Source organism: Diadema setosum, chromosome 13 (genome assembly GCF_964275005.1).
Source record: "Diadema setosum chromosome 13, eeDiaSeto1, whole genome shotgun sequence".
Taxonomy (NCBI): domain Eukaryota; kingdom Metazoa; phylum Echinodermata; class Echinoidea; order Diadematoida; family Diadematidae; genus Diadema; species Diadema setosum.
Genome location: NC_092697.1, coordinates 7,167,362 through 7,188,622, shown reverse-complemented (window position 1 = coordinate 7,188,622; position 21,261 = coordinate 7,167,362). Strand labels below are relative to the sequence as shown.

At 39.7% G+C, this 21,261-nt stretch overlaps 1 protein-coding gene across 1 annotated transcript in view; it reads right to left on the bottom strand.

Annotated features, from left to right (window-relative positions):
- Positions 1–858: 858 nt before the first annotated feature.
- The window catches only part of LOC140237134 (monocarboxylate transporter 13-like), a 35,715-nt gene continuing 15,312 nt past the window's right edge, over positions 859–21,261 (bottom strand). Inside the window, exons 2-6 of the mRNA XM_072317076.1 lie at positions 19,076–19,261; positions 13,951–14,687; positions 12,502–12,706; positions 1,934–2,098; positions 859–1,052 (exon numbers count right to left, since the gene is read on the bottom strand). Coding sequence (XP_072173177.1) covers positions 859–1,052; positions 1,934–2,098; positions 12,502–12,706; positions 13,951–14,687; positions 19,076–19,261 — 1,487 coding nt within the window. The remainder of the gene's footprint in view (positions 1,053–1,933; positions 2,099–12,501; positions 12,707–13,950; positions 14,688–19,075; positions 19,262–21,261) is intronic.

The following is a 21,261-nucleotide window of genomic DNA, read 5'->3' as shown; positions in this document are numbered from 1 at the left end:
GCATAAAATCATAACAGATTCTCCTGAATCCAAAAGACGACTAGATGAAGTCGACAGAGTGACAGACGTAAAGCGAGATGGCAATTTGCCAAAATTTGCCTTTTTTCGTCTGAACGAGGTGAGCAGGCAAAACCCAACGGAAAGCTTTTATCTCAAATGAAGCGCCTGCCTGCCCTGGGCGAGTTTTACAAAGTTTCCTCGCCCTGAATAAGACTCCGGTAAGCGAGTTCTAACAACTAGCCTTTCTCGCCCTCAACAGGGAACCTAGACATGTTTTAATAAGTCGCCTCCTCAACTTTTCGCTCAATACAAGGCACCTAGAGACCGGAGCGTCAACAAATCGCATTCTTTCAGCATTTACAAGCCACTAACAAGTAATGACTAACGTACAGTAGTTTGTCGGGAGACCTATCACGATTGATTCTGCGTCATCGACTATATCTGTCATGCAGCTCAAAAGCTCCCTTAAAGGGACTGTACAGTAGTGGTTGAGGTGGGGATTCATGTTTTGAACATTCCTAAGTGAGATAATGAGAAACCTCTTATGAAATATGAAAGAGCATGTGATTTTAAGAAGGATTCAACGTTTATTTGATGAAAATTGGTTTTCAAATGGCTGAGATATCCCCAAAAGTGATAATAATAAAAGGCGACATGCCCCAACTTTATTACGATCTCTTTGTTTCACCTTGTTTTTGGATATCTCAGACATTTCAAAACCGATTTTCATCAAATAAACTTTTGATACCCCTTAGAATTGTATGCTCTTTGACATCTCATAGAGTGGTTTCTGAATATCTCGCAAAACGTTAAAAGCTAAATCCTCACCCCGACCAGAACTGTACACACCCTTTAAGATCATACTGCCGTGCCGGCCACGTCTTCACTGAGAGGTAGATGGTGGTCTTTCTTGGCCAGCGTCACGTGCGAGCCCTTCTTGTTCGACTTGATCGCGCAGCTCAGGGGCATGTGCGCCACCACCGACGAGAAGCAGGCAACGGCTGCCATCAGAAAAGCTGCTTTGTAGTCGCCTTGGAGGTCCCGACATAGCCCTTTAAAAAGGAAACCAATGAAATGTATGTAGGTATACGATACATGAAAAACAAATCATATCAAGTGACAGTTCATCGAATAGAATTATATTCCATGTCTTTTCCCCATAATATCACTGTATATATTGTTATCAGTATTAAAGTAGCAGCAGTAATCGTTGCAGTATCCCAAATTCTTATTATCATCACAACAGTCATACTTTTCATTGTCATCATTATCATCATCATAGATATCAAAATTTAATACATAAACGTCTTCTCCTGGAAAGCCAAACTGGATAGAAATTTACAAGAACATCAGTTTCAACATTTCAACCATCATATATAGCGTCTACATGCTGTTTTGTGTCATGTTTACTGATGCGATGTATTTTTCATGGCGACACTAATTCTTTATGACATTGCAGATGCTGACAGTGACAGGAAAATACATACATACATACATACATTGACACATACGCACACATGCGAGTACACACACACACAAGGGAGCCTTAGTTATTCAGTGTAAAATCTCGCGAACTCTGATCTGTATTACCACACACATACGCTGTATATAGGTCATTGGGCTTTCCTCTCACCTCCCTGGCTTTAGTCGATAGACCGATTCTGTTAATGTGTTCTGATTTTATGCTTGCTTTGTTCACAAAAGTTGCCCTTAGCAACCACAAAACTTGCCTTAGGCTTGCCCTAACTAGCAGTAACGAAGTGAATTCTTGCCCATGGAACTTAATGGGGGGGGGGGGGGGGGGTTAGGAGTATAAAGTGCTTCCTTACTAAAGGTTTTAAGAACAGAGACATCAATGAATTGTAGTTATTGTGAGCGACTTGGTTCGATAGTCACTCAGTCAGTCCATTCATCAATGGATTGCTAATGTTACCTGCTATAGGTGGGCTCGACAGCATCGCAATGCCAACAGCGAGTATCACCGCGGGGTATGTGTACTTCATCTGACCTTTGCCGAAGAGGGAGACACACATGACCGTCTGTAACGTCGCGCATGCGCCCGTCGTGTAGCCTGCCAGGGTGCAGAACGCGATCTGACCTGTGAGCAATGCGAGTAGGAAATGATGATAATAATAACGTGTAAAGACAGGGTTTAAGTACATTAAGTCAGTGATACGTGATGAAGCGCTCGGCTCATGCGACGTGTTGAATGGTGCTGTATGTAAACGTAGACCACAATAACATCAGTTTATCACCATGACACCATAATAATCACGATAACTACCATCGTTATATTCCTTAATTATGGCTTCAGTGATGTTAGAATTGATCAGGACGTGATTGTAAGGTATGTGACTCGGTAAACTGTCCGTAATACAATCAATCACATGTAGTGTAATCAAATGTTGTTAAAACAATAATTATGGAGGGGCATTTGCACAATATCATCCACGTATGGTCTGCCTTGTATCAACCCGAACGATTGTCACGTAGGACCTATGTGACAAGCTTCTCTCGATAGACGCACCTGTCACCATGCCCTCCCCCTCCCCCTCCCCCCCCCCCCCGCACGCCCGACTGATCAGAAACCCGGACTTCGACTATAGACTACGTCGGCTCGTTAATACACTCATGCAGACACACGTGCACGCTTGAGGACATAAGACAGGAAATAGTCACGCCAACTTTACATCGTCGAGTGATACCTGTACAATATTTTACGATTAAAAGATCTATCTAAGCTCCATACAAACAACCAAGCAGTCGTTTCTGTAAAATTTGCATTATGTTCTCCATGTCACAATGAAATCACAATGAAATCCATGAATGAATAAATAAATAAATAAATAAATAAATAAATAAAGTCTCTTTGTCAAGGACCATATTGTGGCGGTTCTGTGTGGCACTACAAGACAGTACGCCCTTTGTCGTTGTCTTTTGATGGCGCTACTTAATAAGTAATATCACCTAGATACAATTTGTTATGGCTCCATTTCTCAAATTATATGAATTTGTGAGGAAGGCAATCAAATCTGTTAAGTGCAGTTTAATGATCCAGAGTTTACGTTAAGGTCAATATAAGTCGGTCTGAAGAACGCTAATGCGGACCACCTTATAGACACGGGCAAATATCAACTGAGAGTGCAATAATACATGGTGTTATGATGGTCTGGTGATTATATCATCATTACTATATCGAATCAGATTCATGATCGGACTTTGCGCTCGTCATATCGACCCACCGTGCAATATAATGAAATGTAAACATCATTATGACAAGTTGTCTCTGCTAGGGCAAATAATGGTGCAGACTGCGTAATCATGTCGGTTCCTAATCGATTCAAACGGATTGTTTTTTGTAGATACAAGGAGAAACAAATTTTACGATACTATACTATGATTGACCTGAACGAGGTCACCAGGCAAATGAATATATAATTTTCTCTCTCCCTCTCGTCTCTCTCTCTCTCTCTCTCTCTCTTTGAAATCAGTCACAGAAATTCATTACAGATCCACTAGAAAGTTACAAGGTTACAAGCGTGTGCGTGCATTAGTGATATAAATGAAATAGATAATATCCCCGATCTTATATACAGATTGCACTTTTTTTAAATAGTCCAGATCGAGAGAGCCACAAACGAACGGAACACATTCAAATAATATGTGGTTCTCTCCAAAAAGTTTTTATCGAAAGGACAAAATGATACAGAACAAAATAAATAACGGGACTTAACAATCATAAGAAGTTTGATCGGAGAACGGGATTATAGTTCCATGTTTTAGCATTTTAAAGTAAGTCCATTATGAGAAAGAGCAAAATTAACCTCTAAAGTGATACCTAGATCACTTATAAATACATTACAATATTCTTGACTTTACGATTAAGAATATCACTTGAATTATGATCAGGAATATCATTTTCTTATTGTTTTATATGATTATTAGCAGTTTTGATTGAAAGATATCTCAAACTAAGAAGAGAGTTAAGTTATTTTGAAATCAAACTCTTCAATTATGACAACACGTGCGGACGAGCTCTGATCTCCCAGCGGGCCCTGCCAGTTTTTCCTATCCAAAGCATTTAGCCAGGTTCTCATTTAAACACACAGGTCAAGAAGGACATAGCGGGCAAATCATCTTGTCCAACCTGTCCAAAGGTGAAAACAGCGTGAGGGGTATGAACTATTTACAAATCCAGAGTCCTATCCACTATAAATTGTTCACGGTGCTTCCTTTTAGCTAAAGTAGGACAGTGCGGTCTTTAACCATTGTCAACAAAATTGAGTGACTTTCAACAAACTTTCAAGTGGCAACAACGTCCGTTATTCTTCTGTCCGGACGTCCTCAATTGGCATAAGGTGTGTTCCCACTCTGATGTTCTCTGGCCTTATTTTTGTTTTGTTTTTTGTTTTTGTTTTCTTGCCATTTTCTCGGCTGCAGCTGTCGAAAATCGTGTGAAAGCCTACACCCACAGGATGCACAAGCGATGCAACAAGCGAGAATACTATACGGAGGGCAACTGAACTTTGGAGGGAATATAACACGGAAATAAGAACATTTTCTCACAACAAATCCGATCTTGTCCGGCAGGGAAACCCATTGTTCTCAAAGCGAGACAAAACTGTTTAGGAATATCTGGAGATCACGTGGTCCTCGTATACTCTTCCGAACGTGCGATCCAACACTGACTTCAAGCGACATAGTTTCAAATACATAAGCTACTGTAACAGAATTCGTCTTGCTTGTAGATTAAAAAACAACAACAACAAACAAACAATTGTGCCTGTCCCATATACAGTTGTACTCATATCCGTATGATAATACATTGCATGCGAATGTGTTTCCCCGCTTTTCATTTCGACATTGCAGGTCTACACGGTCAAGGACGGTAGAAAATAAAGGAATTGATAAAACAATGTATACTGAATCCTTGTTAGTGCCAAACAACTTTATCATACCTCTTTAGGATGAGTGAAATCGACATAATCTATACTGTATAATAAAATCTATTGAAGAATTCAAAAGCACAAATACGAGATATGTATCACCACTTGTGTTTAGCATCTGCGTCTGTTAAATGGGTATAGGAATATTATGATAATATCATATAATTACAATGTAATCAATTTTGGTATGTTATCCATCACGTGTTCATTGCCAATTTAAGGATGAAAATGTATCATTAGAGGAAATTTTTTCTGACTATCATCGGGAGTATGCATTTTTCTTTGCTTGAATATGACATCAAATCTTACCACTGTATGGCGATTTGTGTGTTTGTTTGAATGTTACTTGATCGTGCCTCTTCACGAAATAAAGCACAAAATTTGCATGTGAATAATCGCTTAAATCACTCTACAACGATTGAAATCAAATACATGTATTGCATATTCTAATTTGTTTGTGTATAATGTTTTTTTTTTTTGGTCAATAATTTTGTTTGTGAGTATGTAGCTGTACTTGTCGAGTGTTTCTTTTTTTTTTTTTACTATGTAAGCTGTATTTACATGTTTTTCTGTATTGTCCTTTGTCTTTGCCTTGTGCCTCCTGTTCATTCCAGAAGACAACCTAGGCCTTTCATGTTACATTATTTATTGGTATAATAAAGAATGTTGAACAACAACAATAATGTCTTATTTACCCAGGGTAGCCTCTTATCAGGGTAGATATCAATTGTCTTTAAAACAAGATAAATACACATAGCGATGTCTCGCCCGCATACATATCGAAATTTGTGATTACTAAAGTAGTGTTTCAATGAAAGTTCATTTCCTTTTTGAACTTTGACCTTGTCCGACTTTGATAGCCAATATTCGAACTCGACCAACTTCTTTAGGTGATGATGTTATAACTGTGGTGTGAGTTTTGTGGCCATTTAGCTCACAGCTGTTGAAAGTTATTGAGAGCACACAATATATGGTGCTCATATAAGGGAAAGGTCATTGGCATTTTAACCTCTGACCTTAGAATTACACCAATACACGTATTCGAATTCGACGGGTATATTTAGGTGAGTTACTCGTGGTGTGAATTTGGTGGATGGAAAGTTATTGATAACACAACACAATGCTATCTGTACAAGCCTATCAGGTAAAGTTCAATGGCCATTAATTGACCTCGGAGGAATTCACCCATATTCAAACTTGACCAGCATTTTAAGGTTATGTACCTGTGCATGATCATACCTAAAATCTGTGAAAAGTTGTTGAGAGTACATCAAACTACTGTGAGTATAGTACTTATCAGGTAAAGTTCACTGACTTTCTGACCTTTGACCTTGTTGGACTTCACCCAAATTTGAGCTTGACCTGCAGTTTTAGGTTATGTATCTGTGGTGTGAGTTTGGAAGTCATAGCTCAAAGCCACAGAAAGTTACTCAGAGTATATCAAAATTGTTGACGACAACAACGGCGACGACGACGACGACGACGATGTCGCCTACGTCTCGTTTCCACTACGCGGGAGAGACAAAAATTAACAAACCACGTTACTTATCTAACATTTTTTTTTTCTAATGACGCTCCTCCTTATTATTACCATCACTCGTTCGTGACTGCATCTACTTCTTCAGGTCCCCCGAACACGCACATCTTTTGGTGATCGTTGTCTTAATTTCACTCCTACTCTGGAATCGTCTCCTGGCAGAGTTATATACTTTATGGCTGTAATCAACAGTTGGAAGCCTCTTAAATATTATCTGTTAGAGCAGGGAGGTGATATCTCACCTCCCTGGTTAGAGTAACTATTTTGATTTGTCTTCTGTTAACGTCAACTCTACATGTATTTCCATTTTTTTTTTCATTTATGTTGCGTGTATGTTATGTTTGTGCACGTATATGTCACAGCGCTATGTAACAGAGACAAATGAGTTCTGTAATAGAATACATGCAGTACATTTTTTTTTTTTTGTCGGGTTATAACAGTTCGTTAATCCAAAGGTTCTTATTCCCAAGGTTCGTAAATCCGAAAATAAAATAAGGTTCGGTATTCCGATAGTTCATTAGTACACAAATTCTCTGAATTATGAACCTTCGGAGTAACGAACTTATTTCATTTTCGGAATTACAAACCTTCAGAATAATGAATCTTCAGATTCTTACACCACAAATGTTCGGATTAACGGACGTCTTAGGTATACAGATTTTGTGTATTTCTGAATAACGATTATCCGTCTGAATAACGAACATTACCCGTTTTGTCATGATACAATACGTTGCGTTGTACGTTAAGCTATATTATGATACGTAATTGTATGTTACGTCATGTTATTTCATTAGTAAGATCAGGGAGGTGTTACAGAGATGGAGTGGCAACTCTTCGTAATTCATGCAAACACATGTTTGGGTACAAGGCGTTACTATGGGCTGTCTAGCATTCCACTACGCTTTGAAGTCATGCTCGGCACCGCTCTAGTTGCAAGACGAAGTTCGGAGACGAAGAACGCATTTCGCCTTTCCTTGAATTACAAGTTTATTTCACCGCAAAATTTTAAATGAAATACTCGAATTGATTTAGACTAGTTTAGGAAAGAATTCAATATTATAAACATGTATTTCTAGTTTCTTCGTAATTCGCAAATCGAAATGAAATGAAAATTAGGCCCTCTTAAAAACCTAATATTTTTCTACAATGCGCACATTTCCGCATATTAATTTTCTATCTTTTAATAAGGGATATTTTGATCTTTCAAATAAAGTACTCCGCTAAAGCGTGTTCCAGCGTGTTTTTAAACTATTTGCTGTTAAAATTGTGAGTTTTACACTGCATTTTGATTCGCTGCTCCAATTCAAGGTACACAAATTCATTGTTGCCATCACATTGAAAGAGAGAACGAATTGCAGTAGGAGCAAGTATTTCTAGATGGAGAGTGCTAGTCCTGATTATTGATGCTCTCTTTTGTCAAAGCACATGGTTAACACCTGTAGTTGAACGCATAACTTCTCGGCGGTGCCGCGCATGACTTCAAAGGAGAGCAGTAGTTGTCTCTCCTTCTCTAGCACCTCCCTGGTGAGATGCACAGTAATGATATCGTCCATTGCTCTGTTCACCCCTGAAATGTGGGGGTCTTCATCATAGCGACGAGTATTTGAGTATGTATGACCATGGACCATAGGGTCCATGGTATGACAATTTCACTTTACATACCATATTACTTCCCGACAGCAGCCATCTGCGGAACAGATAAATTCTACATACCAGCCAAAATGTTGATTAACGACCAATGAATGTATTGAAAGCATGCATGAGGCACGATTAAAGGGGCATTCCAGACGATTTTCATAATTTCACATCATGTAGTACATAAATCAACAGCTCCATGTGTAGATTTGTGGAATTTATTGTGGTCCTTGAGCAGAGAAAAAATACTTTGAAAAACCTTAAACAAATTACACTGAACAATGATGATGACATAGGAGCCTCACATATTTCAGAAATGTAGCAGTGTAATTCCCATTACAATACTGCCAGTTTGCAAGTTCACCTGTGGATAATGTACAGTGCTGTATGCATGCCTTCTTCTTTTGTTCTGCTTCCTTGAGCCCCAACGTGTGCATTCCCTTTAGTGAGGCTGTCATGTCATCATCCTTGTTCATAGTGATTTGTTATAAATTTTGAATTTTTCCTCATCCCAATCACTATAAATTCTGAAACTCTGTACCCGGTATAACCAATTTATAGTTGTTCATATGTAAAAGTCTGAAAATCATCTGGAGTTCTCCTTTAACGACGTTTATTTTTCAAATTAAACATGCTTCAAGGATCTACACACAATCAGTTTACGCAAAAGTAACATTAAGCCCAAATCTCTTACGTATTCTCTGGTTCTGTACAGCCCTTATCGACATTTTGGCAAATCCTCCTCAGCAACCTCTGACTGACGTTTTAATGTGAGAAAAGCTAAATATTTGAGCAGTAAACGGACAAGGCGAGGGAATGTGAATAAAATCACAAATAAGTAGAAGAGAAGGGAAGACAGAGAGAGAGAGAGAGAGAAAGAGAGAGAGAGGGGGGGGGGTGAGGTTATCGAGGTTATGCACAGGTCATTGTCTGGTCACAGCGGTCATGAGCCCCAAAGTGTACGGTTTATATCTATTATTTACTGTAAATTTGTCTCCACATATTGAATCGTTACATCCTGTATCAAATAAATCGCATTAGTCCACGATATATACAAGACATGACAACAATAAGAAACACCAATGTCTTTTCAGACATTTTATCGATCCCACACGAATTTCATCTGACCAAAGTGTGTTAAACCACCGGCTACTGACTAGTGCATGCCCTATAACGAAGTACCTTGCGAAAATTTGTCCGAATTCAAATCCAAATACTACAAGTATAGCTTTCAAGAGTACATCTACTGACTCTGAAAATGCAAGGCCGACGTCGCAGTCACAAAATTACTTTCACTGACATCCAAAATTTGTCACAGGACAATACACAGTGGTGCTCATAGCTTCCTTGTCTATCTAAAGCCAATTCTTCCAAAAGTAATTTTCATCTCGAAACTATCACGTAAGTGATTTTAGTACGGTAATGCAAGCGAAGAAAATAGATGAATATGAATGTAAGAAAAAATAGAGGTTTTGTATCCCATATGAGCTGGAATCGTATTCATATCATTAATAGACTGTTTGTCTGTCAAATTGTACTTTATGTAGAGTGACATTTATTTGTACCTGGATGTCTATATGTGAATAAAATTTCTTTCTAAAAAAGGTACAAATTGACTGCAGTTCCGACAAAAAAAAAAGCAACTTCCATCAGTGGCATAATTGTTAACATAATTACGATAATAATATTCAAGCCGTATTCCTCTTGCGACGACATAATTAACCAATCTGTTTCTGGAATGTGATTATGACAGATATATCTGCTTGCTCAAAAGATTAACAAACATGGGGATCTTTCAAATAACACAATTTTCTTTACTCGCTTTGTGCAACACGGTTATTATCAGAACTTTTAGCGTTCTATTTGGTTAGTAGTTTTCACCTTACTTATACACACCGGAGCATGGCGAGGGGAACTCGAATATTGCGAGGAAAGTGAGGCGAACTAAAACCTCGGAACAGGTGTATCGATGCTCTTGGTCAGACGCAACTCTGTTTAGCCTCCCCTTGCACACACACATATACAATTAATGTTTCCTTTCGTCTGCTAAGTTCTAATAATCATAGTGTCTATTGGGTGGGAGTCGGATATTGTGAATTGTGTTCAACTTCGAGCTTTTTAATTCATTGCTTTTATTGACGTTGTCTTTCTTTAAAACCGTATTGTCCGGGGGTCAATCTAGCAAAGGGACACCACTGGAAATTCAGCTCTGCCCCCCTTGCTATACCATGGAGGCATCACCCCCTTTTGCATCATCCCTTTCCTATTTACATAATTAACAATTATAATATTATTTTTCTCCTTTTCAGAGAGCTCGTTGTGCTTCAGCACATTAGAGCCACGTTTTATCATAAGATATAATCGATTATAAATTTCCTTTCCATACAGGCTACCATAGACTTACCATAGAAATCAACTTTATATGTAATCAATTACAACTCGTCATAAAACCGGGCCCAGAGCTTATCGCGATGTTACAGATCATCAAGACATCCTTGATTTGCTGAAAACGGCATCCAGCGCAAATGAAGCATGAATCATTCGTCATTTTAGGCAAAATTTGACGGAACGTCGGTAGCCTGATATAGGGAAACAGGTGTCACATTCATGTTGAAATAAATAGTCTTGGCTGGGCGGTGAATTGAGAGTTTAACCCCTTGAATTCGAGACATGACAATGCCCTATAGAGTCAATACATGACACTCCCCGATCCAATTACGACCAAACAAATTGTTTATCAACCCTCACACATTTTCTTTGTCATACTTTCTCCTCAAGACAAAGGACAGCCTCGCCTACATTTTATTGTCCCACTTAACCACATCCGCACAAAGGGTTATAGGCTTGAACATGCTCTGCGGTGAAAGTTTGAATGTTTGTGTTTTTCTCTGTTTTCCTTTCCTAGTTTCGTTTTCTCATGACCTATCCATGAAATCCCTTTACAAAGGAGGAGGAGAGGGAGTTATTTGTCTGAGAATTGGTAGAAAATCTGCTGATAAAGCCGCAGACATCAAGGGCGTGAAAATTGCAAAATAATGTAATTTGTCGGACATAAAAAAGAAAATTAACATTGTTAAAAAAGTATGTAACTTTGTTTTACCGTAATGACGAAATAATGTGAATTCCAAAGTTTCAGAAAGTGTAGAAAATTGAAATATGCAGTTTCTAATGTTAATGAGGAGTTTTGCATTGATCTTTTGTGTTTTGATCCTAATCCCCTGATCTCATAATCTCATCCCACAGATGACCCTTTTCACCAGTAATATTTTCTGTGACAGCTCTGGGCGTGGTCACCGAGTGGTACATACTACACACACCAACGACGGGCGGTGAGTTGGCTCAGTCGGTAGCGCGTCTGCCTCACGATCACGCGGCCCGGGTTCGAACCCGAGTCTGGACTGAGCAATGTTGTGTGTAAACACACCGTCCCCTCTAGCAAGAGGCAAAACACTCTGTCCCTCGGATAGGACATAAAATGGAGGTCCCGTGTATGAGAGAGTCACAGCTCATGCACGTAAAAGATCCCGCTTCATTCATTCATCGCAAAGAGCAGGGTGTCTAACCCGGTGAAGTGGTCCCACCCCACAACCAACTGGACCCCATGGAAGACCAGCTTAGTGTAGCTGAATATGGGCTATCCAGCCATCTTCACAGATGGAAAATGAACAACAACAACAACAACAACAACACTGGCAATTAACAAGCCCGGAGAATATACCCATCCAGGGAATCGATGTTCAGATACTCTATCAATCTTTTATTATGACGTAATTCCCCCTGTCTCTTCCTCCCTCTAAAGTGTCATTATCAATTACAGGTGATGGTGAGGTTTTAACCCTTTCAGGACGATCATTATTTTGAAACTGCCATTAAATAATCACTTTGTGTTTATACACGTTGCCAATAACACGGACAGACATAGAGTGTAATTCCTCAAAAAAAGTTCAAGTTGTCTTAGAATATAAAGTATAAAAAGTATGATCAGACGAACGTCAAAAATGCTTCATCAATATCGGACATCAATTTATGTTTATGCGCGTTGCCAATGACACGGATAGACGTAGAGTGTAAAACCTCAAAAAAGTTCAAGTTGTCTTAGAATATAAAGTATAGAAAGTATGATATCAGACGAACAACGTTAACGATGCTTCATCAATATCGGACATGAAGAAAGTAAGATTTATACATGTGAAACTTTCATAAGTTTGCATAACTTTCACTTTTAATGAGCGATTTTATGAAAGATTTGATATTCTAGCTGTTTCCTCTGATTTTTATAAAAGCCAACTTATGCATGGTGTTCAAATTGCAGTTTGAAATGAACAATGGACGAAAGATTCAAATCACACTTCTTGATAACTACACGTCGCTACGAGCACCCACCTGCGTATGAGGGCAGATATATGCTGACCACTACGCACACCCCACAGAGAGAGGTCATTGCCTGGTAGAGTCGGAGCGGGTTGAGGTGACATCGGTCCACCAGTGGGCCCGACACGGCCCGCCCAATGGCTTGGCTGCCCCCGATGATAGCTACCAAAGACGAGCTCTGAAACTCTACCATTCCAAACTCAAGCGCTCTCTTTGCCTAAATTTTATCATTTTTAATGAAAAAAAAAAAGAAGAGAAAAGCTACACCATAGAGATGTGATGTCAGGAATGCATGAACTAATTATGACGTCACAACACGATCATAATCCCGATGTGAAGATCATCTTACTCATACCATCACCCTCTAAGAAAGTGAGTGTTCACATGAGGGACATTCTCAACCTTTATCGGGAAATAAAATCCACAAGCTCAACAAGAGCAATGATTAATTGCATCTTACACAGTTTATCGATAGAATTGTACCGATACCGCTAGAATTGTAGGCACTGTAGGCATGGTAGGATAAGCATGAATTATAACCTTCAAACATACTGGCAACATAATCATTCAGCTATTTTTTAAACTTATGCAGGGAAGGGTTGGTCAGTCTGCTCCAAATTCCCATTCTAACAGATTTTCAGGCTTGCTTATCATCATTGGTGTGGTTATGACTATGAAAATTGTGAATTTTAATATAGCATGTGAAGATTCAAGGCCAATATGATTTTCTTTTTTTTTTCTGTTCAATCGAAGATTCTGTTTAGAGGAGGAGGGTTTAATCATCATAACAACGTCGACATTGAACTAGATTAAAACACCATGTGCAGTAAGCTGGTCATGTTTGTACACTGAACGGCACTGTTTACTCATGGAACCAAATAGACCTTTGCTAGACAGACATGCAAAGGTCACTGGTTGAGAATCGGTATATCCATTCTAATCAGTTCTAAGCAAGCTATCTGGCAAACATTGAATGTGTCAAGTGATTAATTGAATGAAGGGAAGTGGGTGAGCGCTGCCTTGAACTCCCTGGGACAGGTGAATGACCTTTTTCTCCTAAATAAAATGTGGAGCAATCAAATGACAGTTATCTATCTTTGTTTTTACAAAGACTTATCATTATCATCATTATCATCATTATCATCATCATCAGCATCATCATCATCAATATTATTATAATAATTTTTAATATCATAATTATACCACTACTTCTTTTGTTACTACCTCAACACTATAACTACTACTACTACTGCTACTACTCCCACTACTATTGATATCATTATTTTCAGGATTATTGACAGAAGTAGCAGTTGGAATCCTCTAGCAGACTTTGGAGACCAACATCAATGCATACTGGCATACGCTTTGGTGTCATCATAAAATTTCACTGACATAATTGATAACTGTTGATTGTGATAAAGTCAGTTCTCGGAAGGAATACGAAGTTTTTGATATTCTTACCACGTGAGCTGAAATAATTGTCATTCCGAAGAAAGCTAGGTTGATACCGAGTAGAAAGGATATGAACATCGGGTTTTTCCATACACTGAAACCATAGACGGAGTCAAAGAAGGAAATGCACGGTTGGCAGGCCCTACGGCAGACCCACCCGCTTTCCTCCCTACTTGCCTCGCAGCCTCTCGTGGTCTCATCCTTTATACTTGCTTGAGCAGTAGGAGAGTGATTATTTTCAGTCTGTGCCTCGACTGCTTTTATGCATTCTTTATCGCTAGTTCTCATTTGGATAATCGTCTCGCACGTATGATTAGTTCTGCCATTAGGAGACGATACATTGTCTGTGTGAAATGACCCCACAGCGATATTCTTCCGTTTACTAACTCCGTTACTTATCGCATCATCCACACAAGGAGAAATGGCCTCTGCGTCTTTGGAGCTCACGGCTTTGTACGCCACCGAGCCGTCGCCTGCCTCTGTTGCACGGTAGCATTTTCTCGGCAGCAGTTTGACAGGACGCATGATGGCCGCCGCCACGCAGAGGTTGAAGTTGATGGCGCTAAGCACCAGCATCGTTCCGCGCCACCCGTACTCGTTCACCAGCATCTGTGTGACCATCGACATAAAGATGGTGCCTAGTCCCGTTCCCGACATGGCTAGTCCCGTGGCAGTCCCGACCCTCTCGTCGAAGTAGTCGCTGAGCATCACCACGGCGGGCAGGTGGCTCAGTCCAAAGCCAAAGCCTGAAGAGAATCAAGTTATCAGAATGATGATGGTTTTGTATTAAGCCATCTCCTTGTTCAATAGTTAGTTACACAATAATCTATTGGTCGACCAGTCAATGCAACTCCTATGTTTTCACGAATTCATTCCTTTGTGATTCCATTTTCGGTCTTTTTTCACGTCTACTTCATGTAGTTTATTATATCGATTATCTGAATTCTTCTAATGTAGATATCTTTAGGGTTGTAACTGTTGTAACGCTACAAATCTCACACGTATTACAAGCCTTGCTTTTTAATGGATCGCTCTTTTATCATTTTATCATCCTTTTTCAGTCAACCTTTCAAAGTATGCATTGATATTCTTATTCATTCTGCTTTGTTTCATATCTTATTAAATACAGCCCACGAGTCGTACAGCTCATTAGTTATACAGTCTACGAGTCAAATAGCCCATGAGTTCGACACTACGCAAAGAAGGCCCTCGAAACCGACACATTAAGCCCTGTATTGAAACTTTGTTTTTTGTTTTTTAATTAGCGTCGAACTCATGGGCTGTATGACTCGTGGGCTGTATGACTCGTGGACCTTTTTTTTTCAATGTCGAACTCTTGAGCTGTATGACTCGTGGGCGTCGGTCTCGTGAGATGACACCTGTATTAGTTTCTCAACTGTCACAACACTCGTTATACTTCATAAACCTTTTTGCTGATCTATTAATTTAATCATCAGTGATTTAATGTCAATCAAAGCCACGTCTCTTTTAAGTAATTTGTTCGCCAAATGAACAAGAGGGTATATTGCGTGGAGACAACATGGACCCAGGTCACTGTGTCACTCGAGGGGGAAGCCGTACAAGATCATTAGGCAATTCTACTTTGGCTTCAAACTCGCGAAAAAAAAATGAGATTAGAGGTCTATGGTTCAGCATTACAGATCGTTACCATGATATGGTTACGTCGAGAACCGCACTCATAGTGATTGTTCTCCAGCAAATATTGTCTCTATTAAAAATAATATTAGGATTGAGGATGTATATGATTGATGAGGGAATCATATCGCTTTTAATAGTTATTATGCGTGTCATTCAATATTTACTCAAAACACCATAAAGGAGTAAAACCGTTAGTTATATTTGTATAGATGCAAAAGAGTGTCAGCTATACTACGATAAACAAACCAGCATTCTTGTTGGCTGGTCCGGTTGTAACAGCAGCTACGACTGGTTTGGTTTGGCAAATCACAGAAACTTTTTATATTACACATGCACACACAAACATACATGTATTATATATATATATATATATATATATATATATATATATATATATATATATATATATATATATATATATAATATTGCATATCACCAATTTTCAGTTACATTGCTCTTACCGTTCTAATTATAATCTCATCTAGTCACATCAGTGTTAATACAGTCACAAGAATTTATTAGTATTTTGTCCCTCATTAATTGGTTCTTGTTCAGTAATTAGTCTACATAAGATCATGTGACCAGTGACATCATAATGATGTTGATTATGATGAAAGAAAAAAATAATGGAATAAAGAAAATTATGCCATATCGTGATGATATGATAGACCAGGAATATCGTCATTAGATGTGCGATCTATCAACTGATTTTCATCGATATCGTGCTTAAAGTGTCATCGAAATGGGCCTTATTATTAGTAGACCGCTGTGTAAATCGTGTCCACCACGGTACACTTTTCAACTGAATTGTTTTGTTTTGCTTTCTTTACAGGTTGGAGAGATATAACACAAATTTCTAAATGTTCTGTTTTTAGTCCCTCAGAAAATAGTGTTATTTCTGCCACCTCGAAATAGATAATTTCAACTAGAGCCTCTCAGTGTATATGGTATGTGTTTACTATATCTCATTTCTCAAACAAGGGTGGGATCTACTCCAGGAATATGCTCATTACAGCTATGAATCGTTTATGTTGGTATGAAATCATGTCATTTTATCTAATGTTATGACGCAACATTTTCCGATGAATTATATATTCTTCCCTGACGAGCGGAGGAGCTTGGGGAAGGGGACCATAGAATAATACCAGGTGAATTTAAAGAGTGTTACCAGGGAGGTGTTACAGAGATGGAGTGGTAACTCTTCGTAATTCATGCAAAATGGGTGGCAACTCTTCGTAATTCATGCAAACGCATGTTTGGGTTCAAGGCGTTACAATGGGATGTCTAGCATTCCATTACGCTTTGAAGTCATGATCGGCGCCGCTCTGGTTTGCAAGACGAAGTTCGGAGACGAAGAACGCATTTCACCTTTCGTTGAATTACAAGTTTTATTTCACGGTAAAATTTTAAATGAAATAGAAATGTCTACTCGAATTGATTTAGAATAGTTTAGGAAAGAATTCAATATCATAAACATGTATTTCTAGTTTCTTCGTAATGGGCAAATCAAAATGAAATGAAAATTAGGCCATCTTAAAAACCTAATATTTTTCTATAATGCGCATATTTGTGCATGCTAGTTTTTTAATCTTTTAATCTGGGATATTTTGATCTTTCAAAGTACTCCGCTAAAACGTGTTCCAGCGTGCTTTTAAACTATTTGCTGTTATAAAATTGTTAGTTTTCCACTGCATTTTGGTTCGCTGCTCCAATTCAAGCTACACAAATTCATTGTTGCCATCACATTGAAAGAGAGAGCGAATTGCAGTAGGGGCAAGTATTTCTAGATGTGAGAGCGCTAGTCCCGATTATTGATGCTCTCTTTTGTCAAAGCACATGGGTAACACCTGTAGTTGAACGCATAACTTCTCGGCGGCGCCGCGCATGACTTCAAAGGAGAGCAGTAGTTGTCTCTCCTTCTCTAGCACCTCCCTGGTGTTACAATCTCTTATTGCTGAGGAATTGGCCGTAAGATACCTAACACCCTTGTGCTCTTTATCTCATCCATATGTTCATAATCATATATCGTACACGATTACTGACCTGTACGTGACTCTTAGGAAGTGGAACGTTGACAGGTGTTTGTTCTTTGCCAGTGTTATCTCTGGGTCGTTTACACTGACAGCTAGTGCAAGGTCACAAAATATAGAATCACAGTATCTTACCACCTCATCATAATTTATTTGTAGATTCTGTAGGGTATAGAAAGGTATAATGCTCTTCGGACGTTCTTTATGACGGCTCTTCCGAAAGTATCGCTGCCTGCAGTACAGGTGTATTATGAAGTAAATTCCAAGAGAACAAAAACTCGAGGTTTCTATTCAAGATCGGGTGCTGTAGACTAATCCGGGTTTAAGATAGACATAAGGGGGGGGGGGATGACTTCTAAAATAAGAAAAAAAAATGATTCAATAGGTATAGCAATGAGGCAGGTGCGTTGCTGTATCGGTGCATAAAACAACTATAGCTAGGCATACTGAAGTCCCAACTATGGCGCCCAAACCGAACATGTCTATAGGTGACGTTGGACATGTTGGAGCACTTGTAATCATCAACTCGCATAAGTTCAACTGATTGAAAATATCAATGAGAAATGAGTTAATAAGACCCCGTTTACCTCGGTCGCGGCCGAGCCGCGGCCGAGCCCAGCCCCGCTTCAGTGTAAACGCGCAAAAGGCCAAATGCGAGGCCAAAATTGGCCTCGCATTTGGCCTCGCTCTGGAGGTGGTCTCGGCCGCGGCCGAGCCGCGGCCGAGCCCTGCCTCTTCTTGGTGTAAACGCAAACTGGGCCAAATGCGCGGCCAATTGCGCGGCCAATTTTAGTCTGGCTTCCAAACCCTCTGCCTGTATCTTTCGATGTTCAGGATATTAACCCCCTCGACATCGAAAACTAGTATAGTTTAAGGTGGTTTTGTCCTGCAAAGGATTTTTTCCTTCGGCAAAGGCCTTTGCCCGAACGGCGACTTCGTCGCCACGGAATTCATTTGGCAAAGGGTCTGAAAACTAGACAATACCAAATTGCGTTTGTTTGCAAGCAGAGCGCCACTACGACAAAATATTGAAAGGTTTGAATCAAAAGCGCGGCCGAGCCCAGCAGTGTAAACGGACAAAATTGCGAGACTCGGCCGCGCAATTGAGGCCGGACTCGGCCGCGGCCGAGCCGCGGCCGAGCCCGGCCCCGCACTGTAAACGGGGTCTAAGACTTTTTTTTTTTTTAAAGAGATGGCTTGTTGTGACTTACACTTCAACATCCCTCCCCCACAAACACACTCCCGAGAAAAATATGTGGTATTCAATAAAGAGATCGTCAACTTAAAGGATTATGATATATTTCTCGATCAATATCGGTCACATTTTATTTATTTTACACCAAAACTGTTGGTAAAAACGTGCAGGACTTTGTCACAATTGTGTATGGTGATAGCGTGTGAGCTAACATGGGTTATGAACGCCTTGTGTTTGTATAAATACTCACCGCCAACAAGGCCATACATAATGGTCAGCGTGGTGAAATCGGTTGCGAAGGAACTCGCAAAGATGGCCAGGGAAGAGAGTACACCACCGGCGAAGATCACAGGGCGGTTGCCGAACTTGTCGGCCAGAAGTCCGGCGTACGGGTTCGTCACCACCATTGTCATGAAAATGAGGGACCCCGGTACGGCTGAAAGAAAAAAAAAAAAAAAAATAGGAGTGAAACAGTGTGAAAATGTTTAGGATTCACAGAGAATCTCGTTGCAATACATGATTTTGTATTACATTCTGATAGCATCATGTATTTCGCACGATTATTTTTGGAGTCGATAGCATAGACGTACTGCGTATAATAATTTTCAGTTGTTCTTTCCTTTCCAGCCAGTATGAATATAAAACATGCTTGGAATTCAGTTAAGATTTGCTATATTCTGTGACTTTTTAAGATACTGTCAATAAAAGTAGTCTTTCGAGATTAAGTGTTTAATTGAGAGAAGAATTTCTTGGGGAAGCTAAGAGGTCCATTCACAAAATTCGGCTCATGGAAAAGGGGAATTATAGCCCATGTGTTTATTATTTGCATGTAGCAGAAATTCAGATGTGAAATTGAAAGCTGTACTCAGCTTTAGTTTTTAACCCTTGGACTACCAACTCAAAATGCTGCTGACATTGCATGCTGATAGTTTGCCAAAGGTACAAGAGAGAGTTAGTGTCACATTGTGAAGATAAGGCTAGGTAGGATATAACGTTAGATATCAGTACAGGATCATATATTTATGGACATGTTACATCATAGGTAATGTTGAAGGCAAGAAAGAAATGTTCTAAAAATACATGAAATTCCCGAAAGGAAACGCGATAAGAAAAATCCGATAATCAGGGGAACTGACTTTACCCAGCAAATTGTCTCTCCCTGTTTATTCACATCAGTCGGTGGGTTATTGTTCGGCCTTGTTGGTCTCGGCAAAATACTTTTTAGTCCTAATCTTAAACGAATAATGTCCTAATATCCTTCAAAACTCGGAGACAGTTTCGTATCCCATTAAGTGGCAAAAGAAATAAAAGGAAATGTTATCTTGATTAAATGACAGTTGCTCTCGGGCCAAAGCATTTGGTCTAGATGCAATGTTGCCATGCGCTTTAAGCAACACGACGTGGTATCTGAGGAGCCCTTGTGGCTCAGTGGACATGGACTCTCAGTCACGAGGTCTCTGGTTCGAGTTTTCTGGCAGAGTGATTGTGCCCCTATGGCACTTCTTAATGAGTTTCCCTTTCAGATTTTTGCCCATACAGTAAATCCCGCCTACACACTCCTTAGTACCCTTTGACACATGTTGGTTGGTATCTTTGTATAAATAGATGTTATAAATAGGCCTATACAAAAAAAAAAAAATCATTGTCACGCGGGTTGAGAGAGGGTTCCAAACAATGGCGAAGTACATTCACAAGCTGACATTGAATTTGATCAACTTTACAAATCCGACTTCATCTGTGGTGTTCACAGCTGATGGGTTGGCTAGTGACTGCGGGATGGATGACAGCCCGGCCTGTTACAATATTGGGGGCTTGTCCGGGAAAGACACATCCAGCCATATGTTGTGGAACTTTGATGATAATCGTCAATGATTCAATGTCGAGACGCGAGCGTAGTCCCATACACTTATTTTTTTACTTATTATTTTTCGATCTTCATTTGCCGCCCGCCGGGGTACATTCGAAACCAAGAACAGTTTTCGTAAACGGTAAACGGTCAACTCCAGTCGATATTCTTTGGCTGTGTATGTAAATCCATAGAGATCAGTGATAAGTCAATCGACAGGTTTGGCTGATTTGAAGAGCAGTGCGCAACCAGCGGGGGGGGGGGGGGGGGGGTCCCGCCACCTTTTTGGATAATGCAAACGCATACATAGGGTCCGACCACTTTGGACCTTTTTTGTTTGTTTGTATTTTGTTTTTCTTTTACCTGCCAGCTGATGAAACCCGGAAGTTTCACCAGAAATATAAACTGCTCGACACCCCCCCCCCTTTCCCACTTTTAAAAACGCAGCGCCGGCCCTAACGAGTGTAGCTGATAAGATAATCATTGATTTGACCGATTGCGCACTGAAGCAGGAAATATTCGATGTAATAGCAAAACACAAAAGGGTTAATACCTCTGAGATGCCCCGCCTACAGCATTGAATGATAATG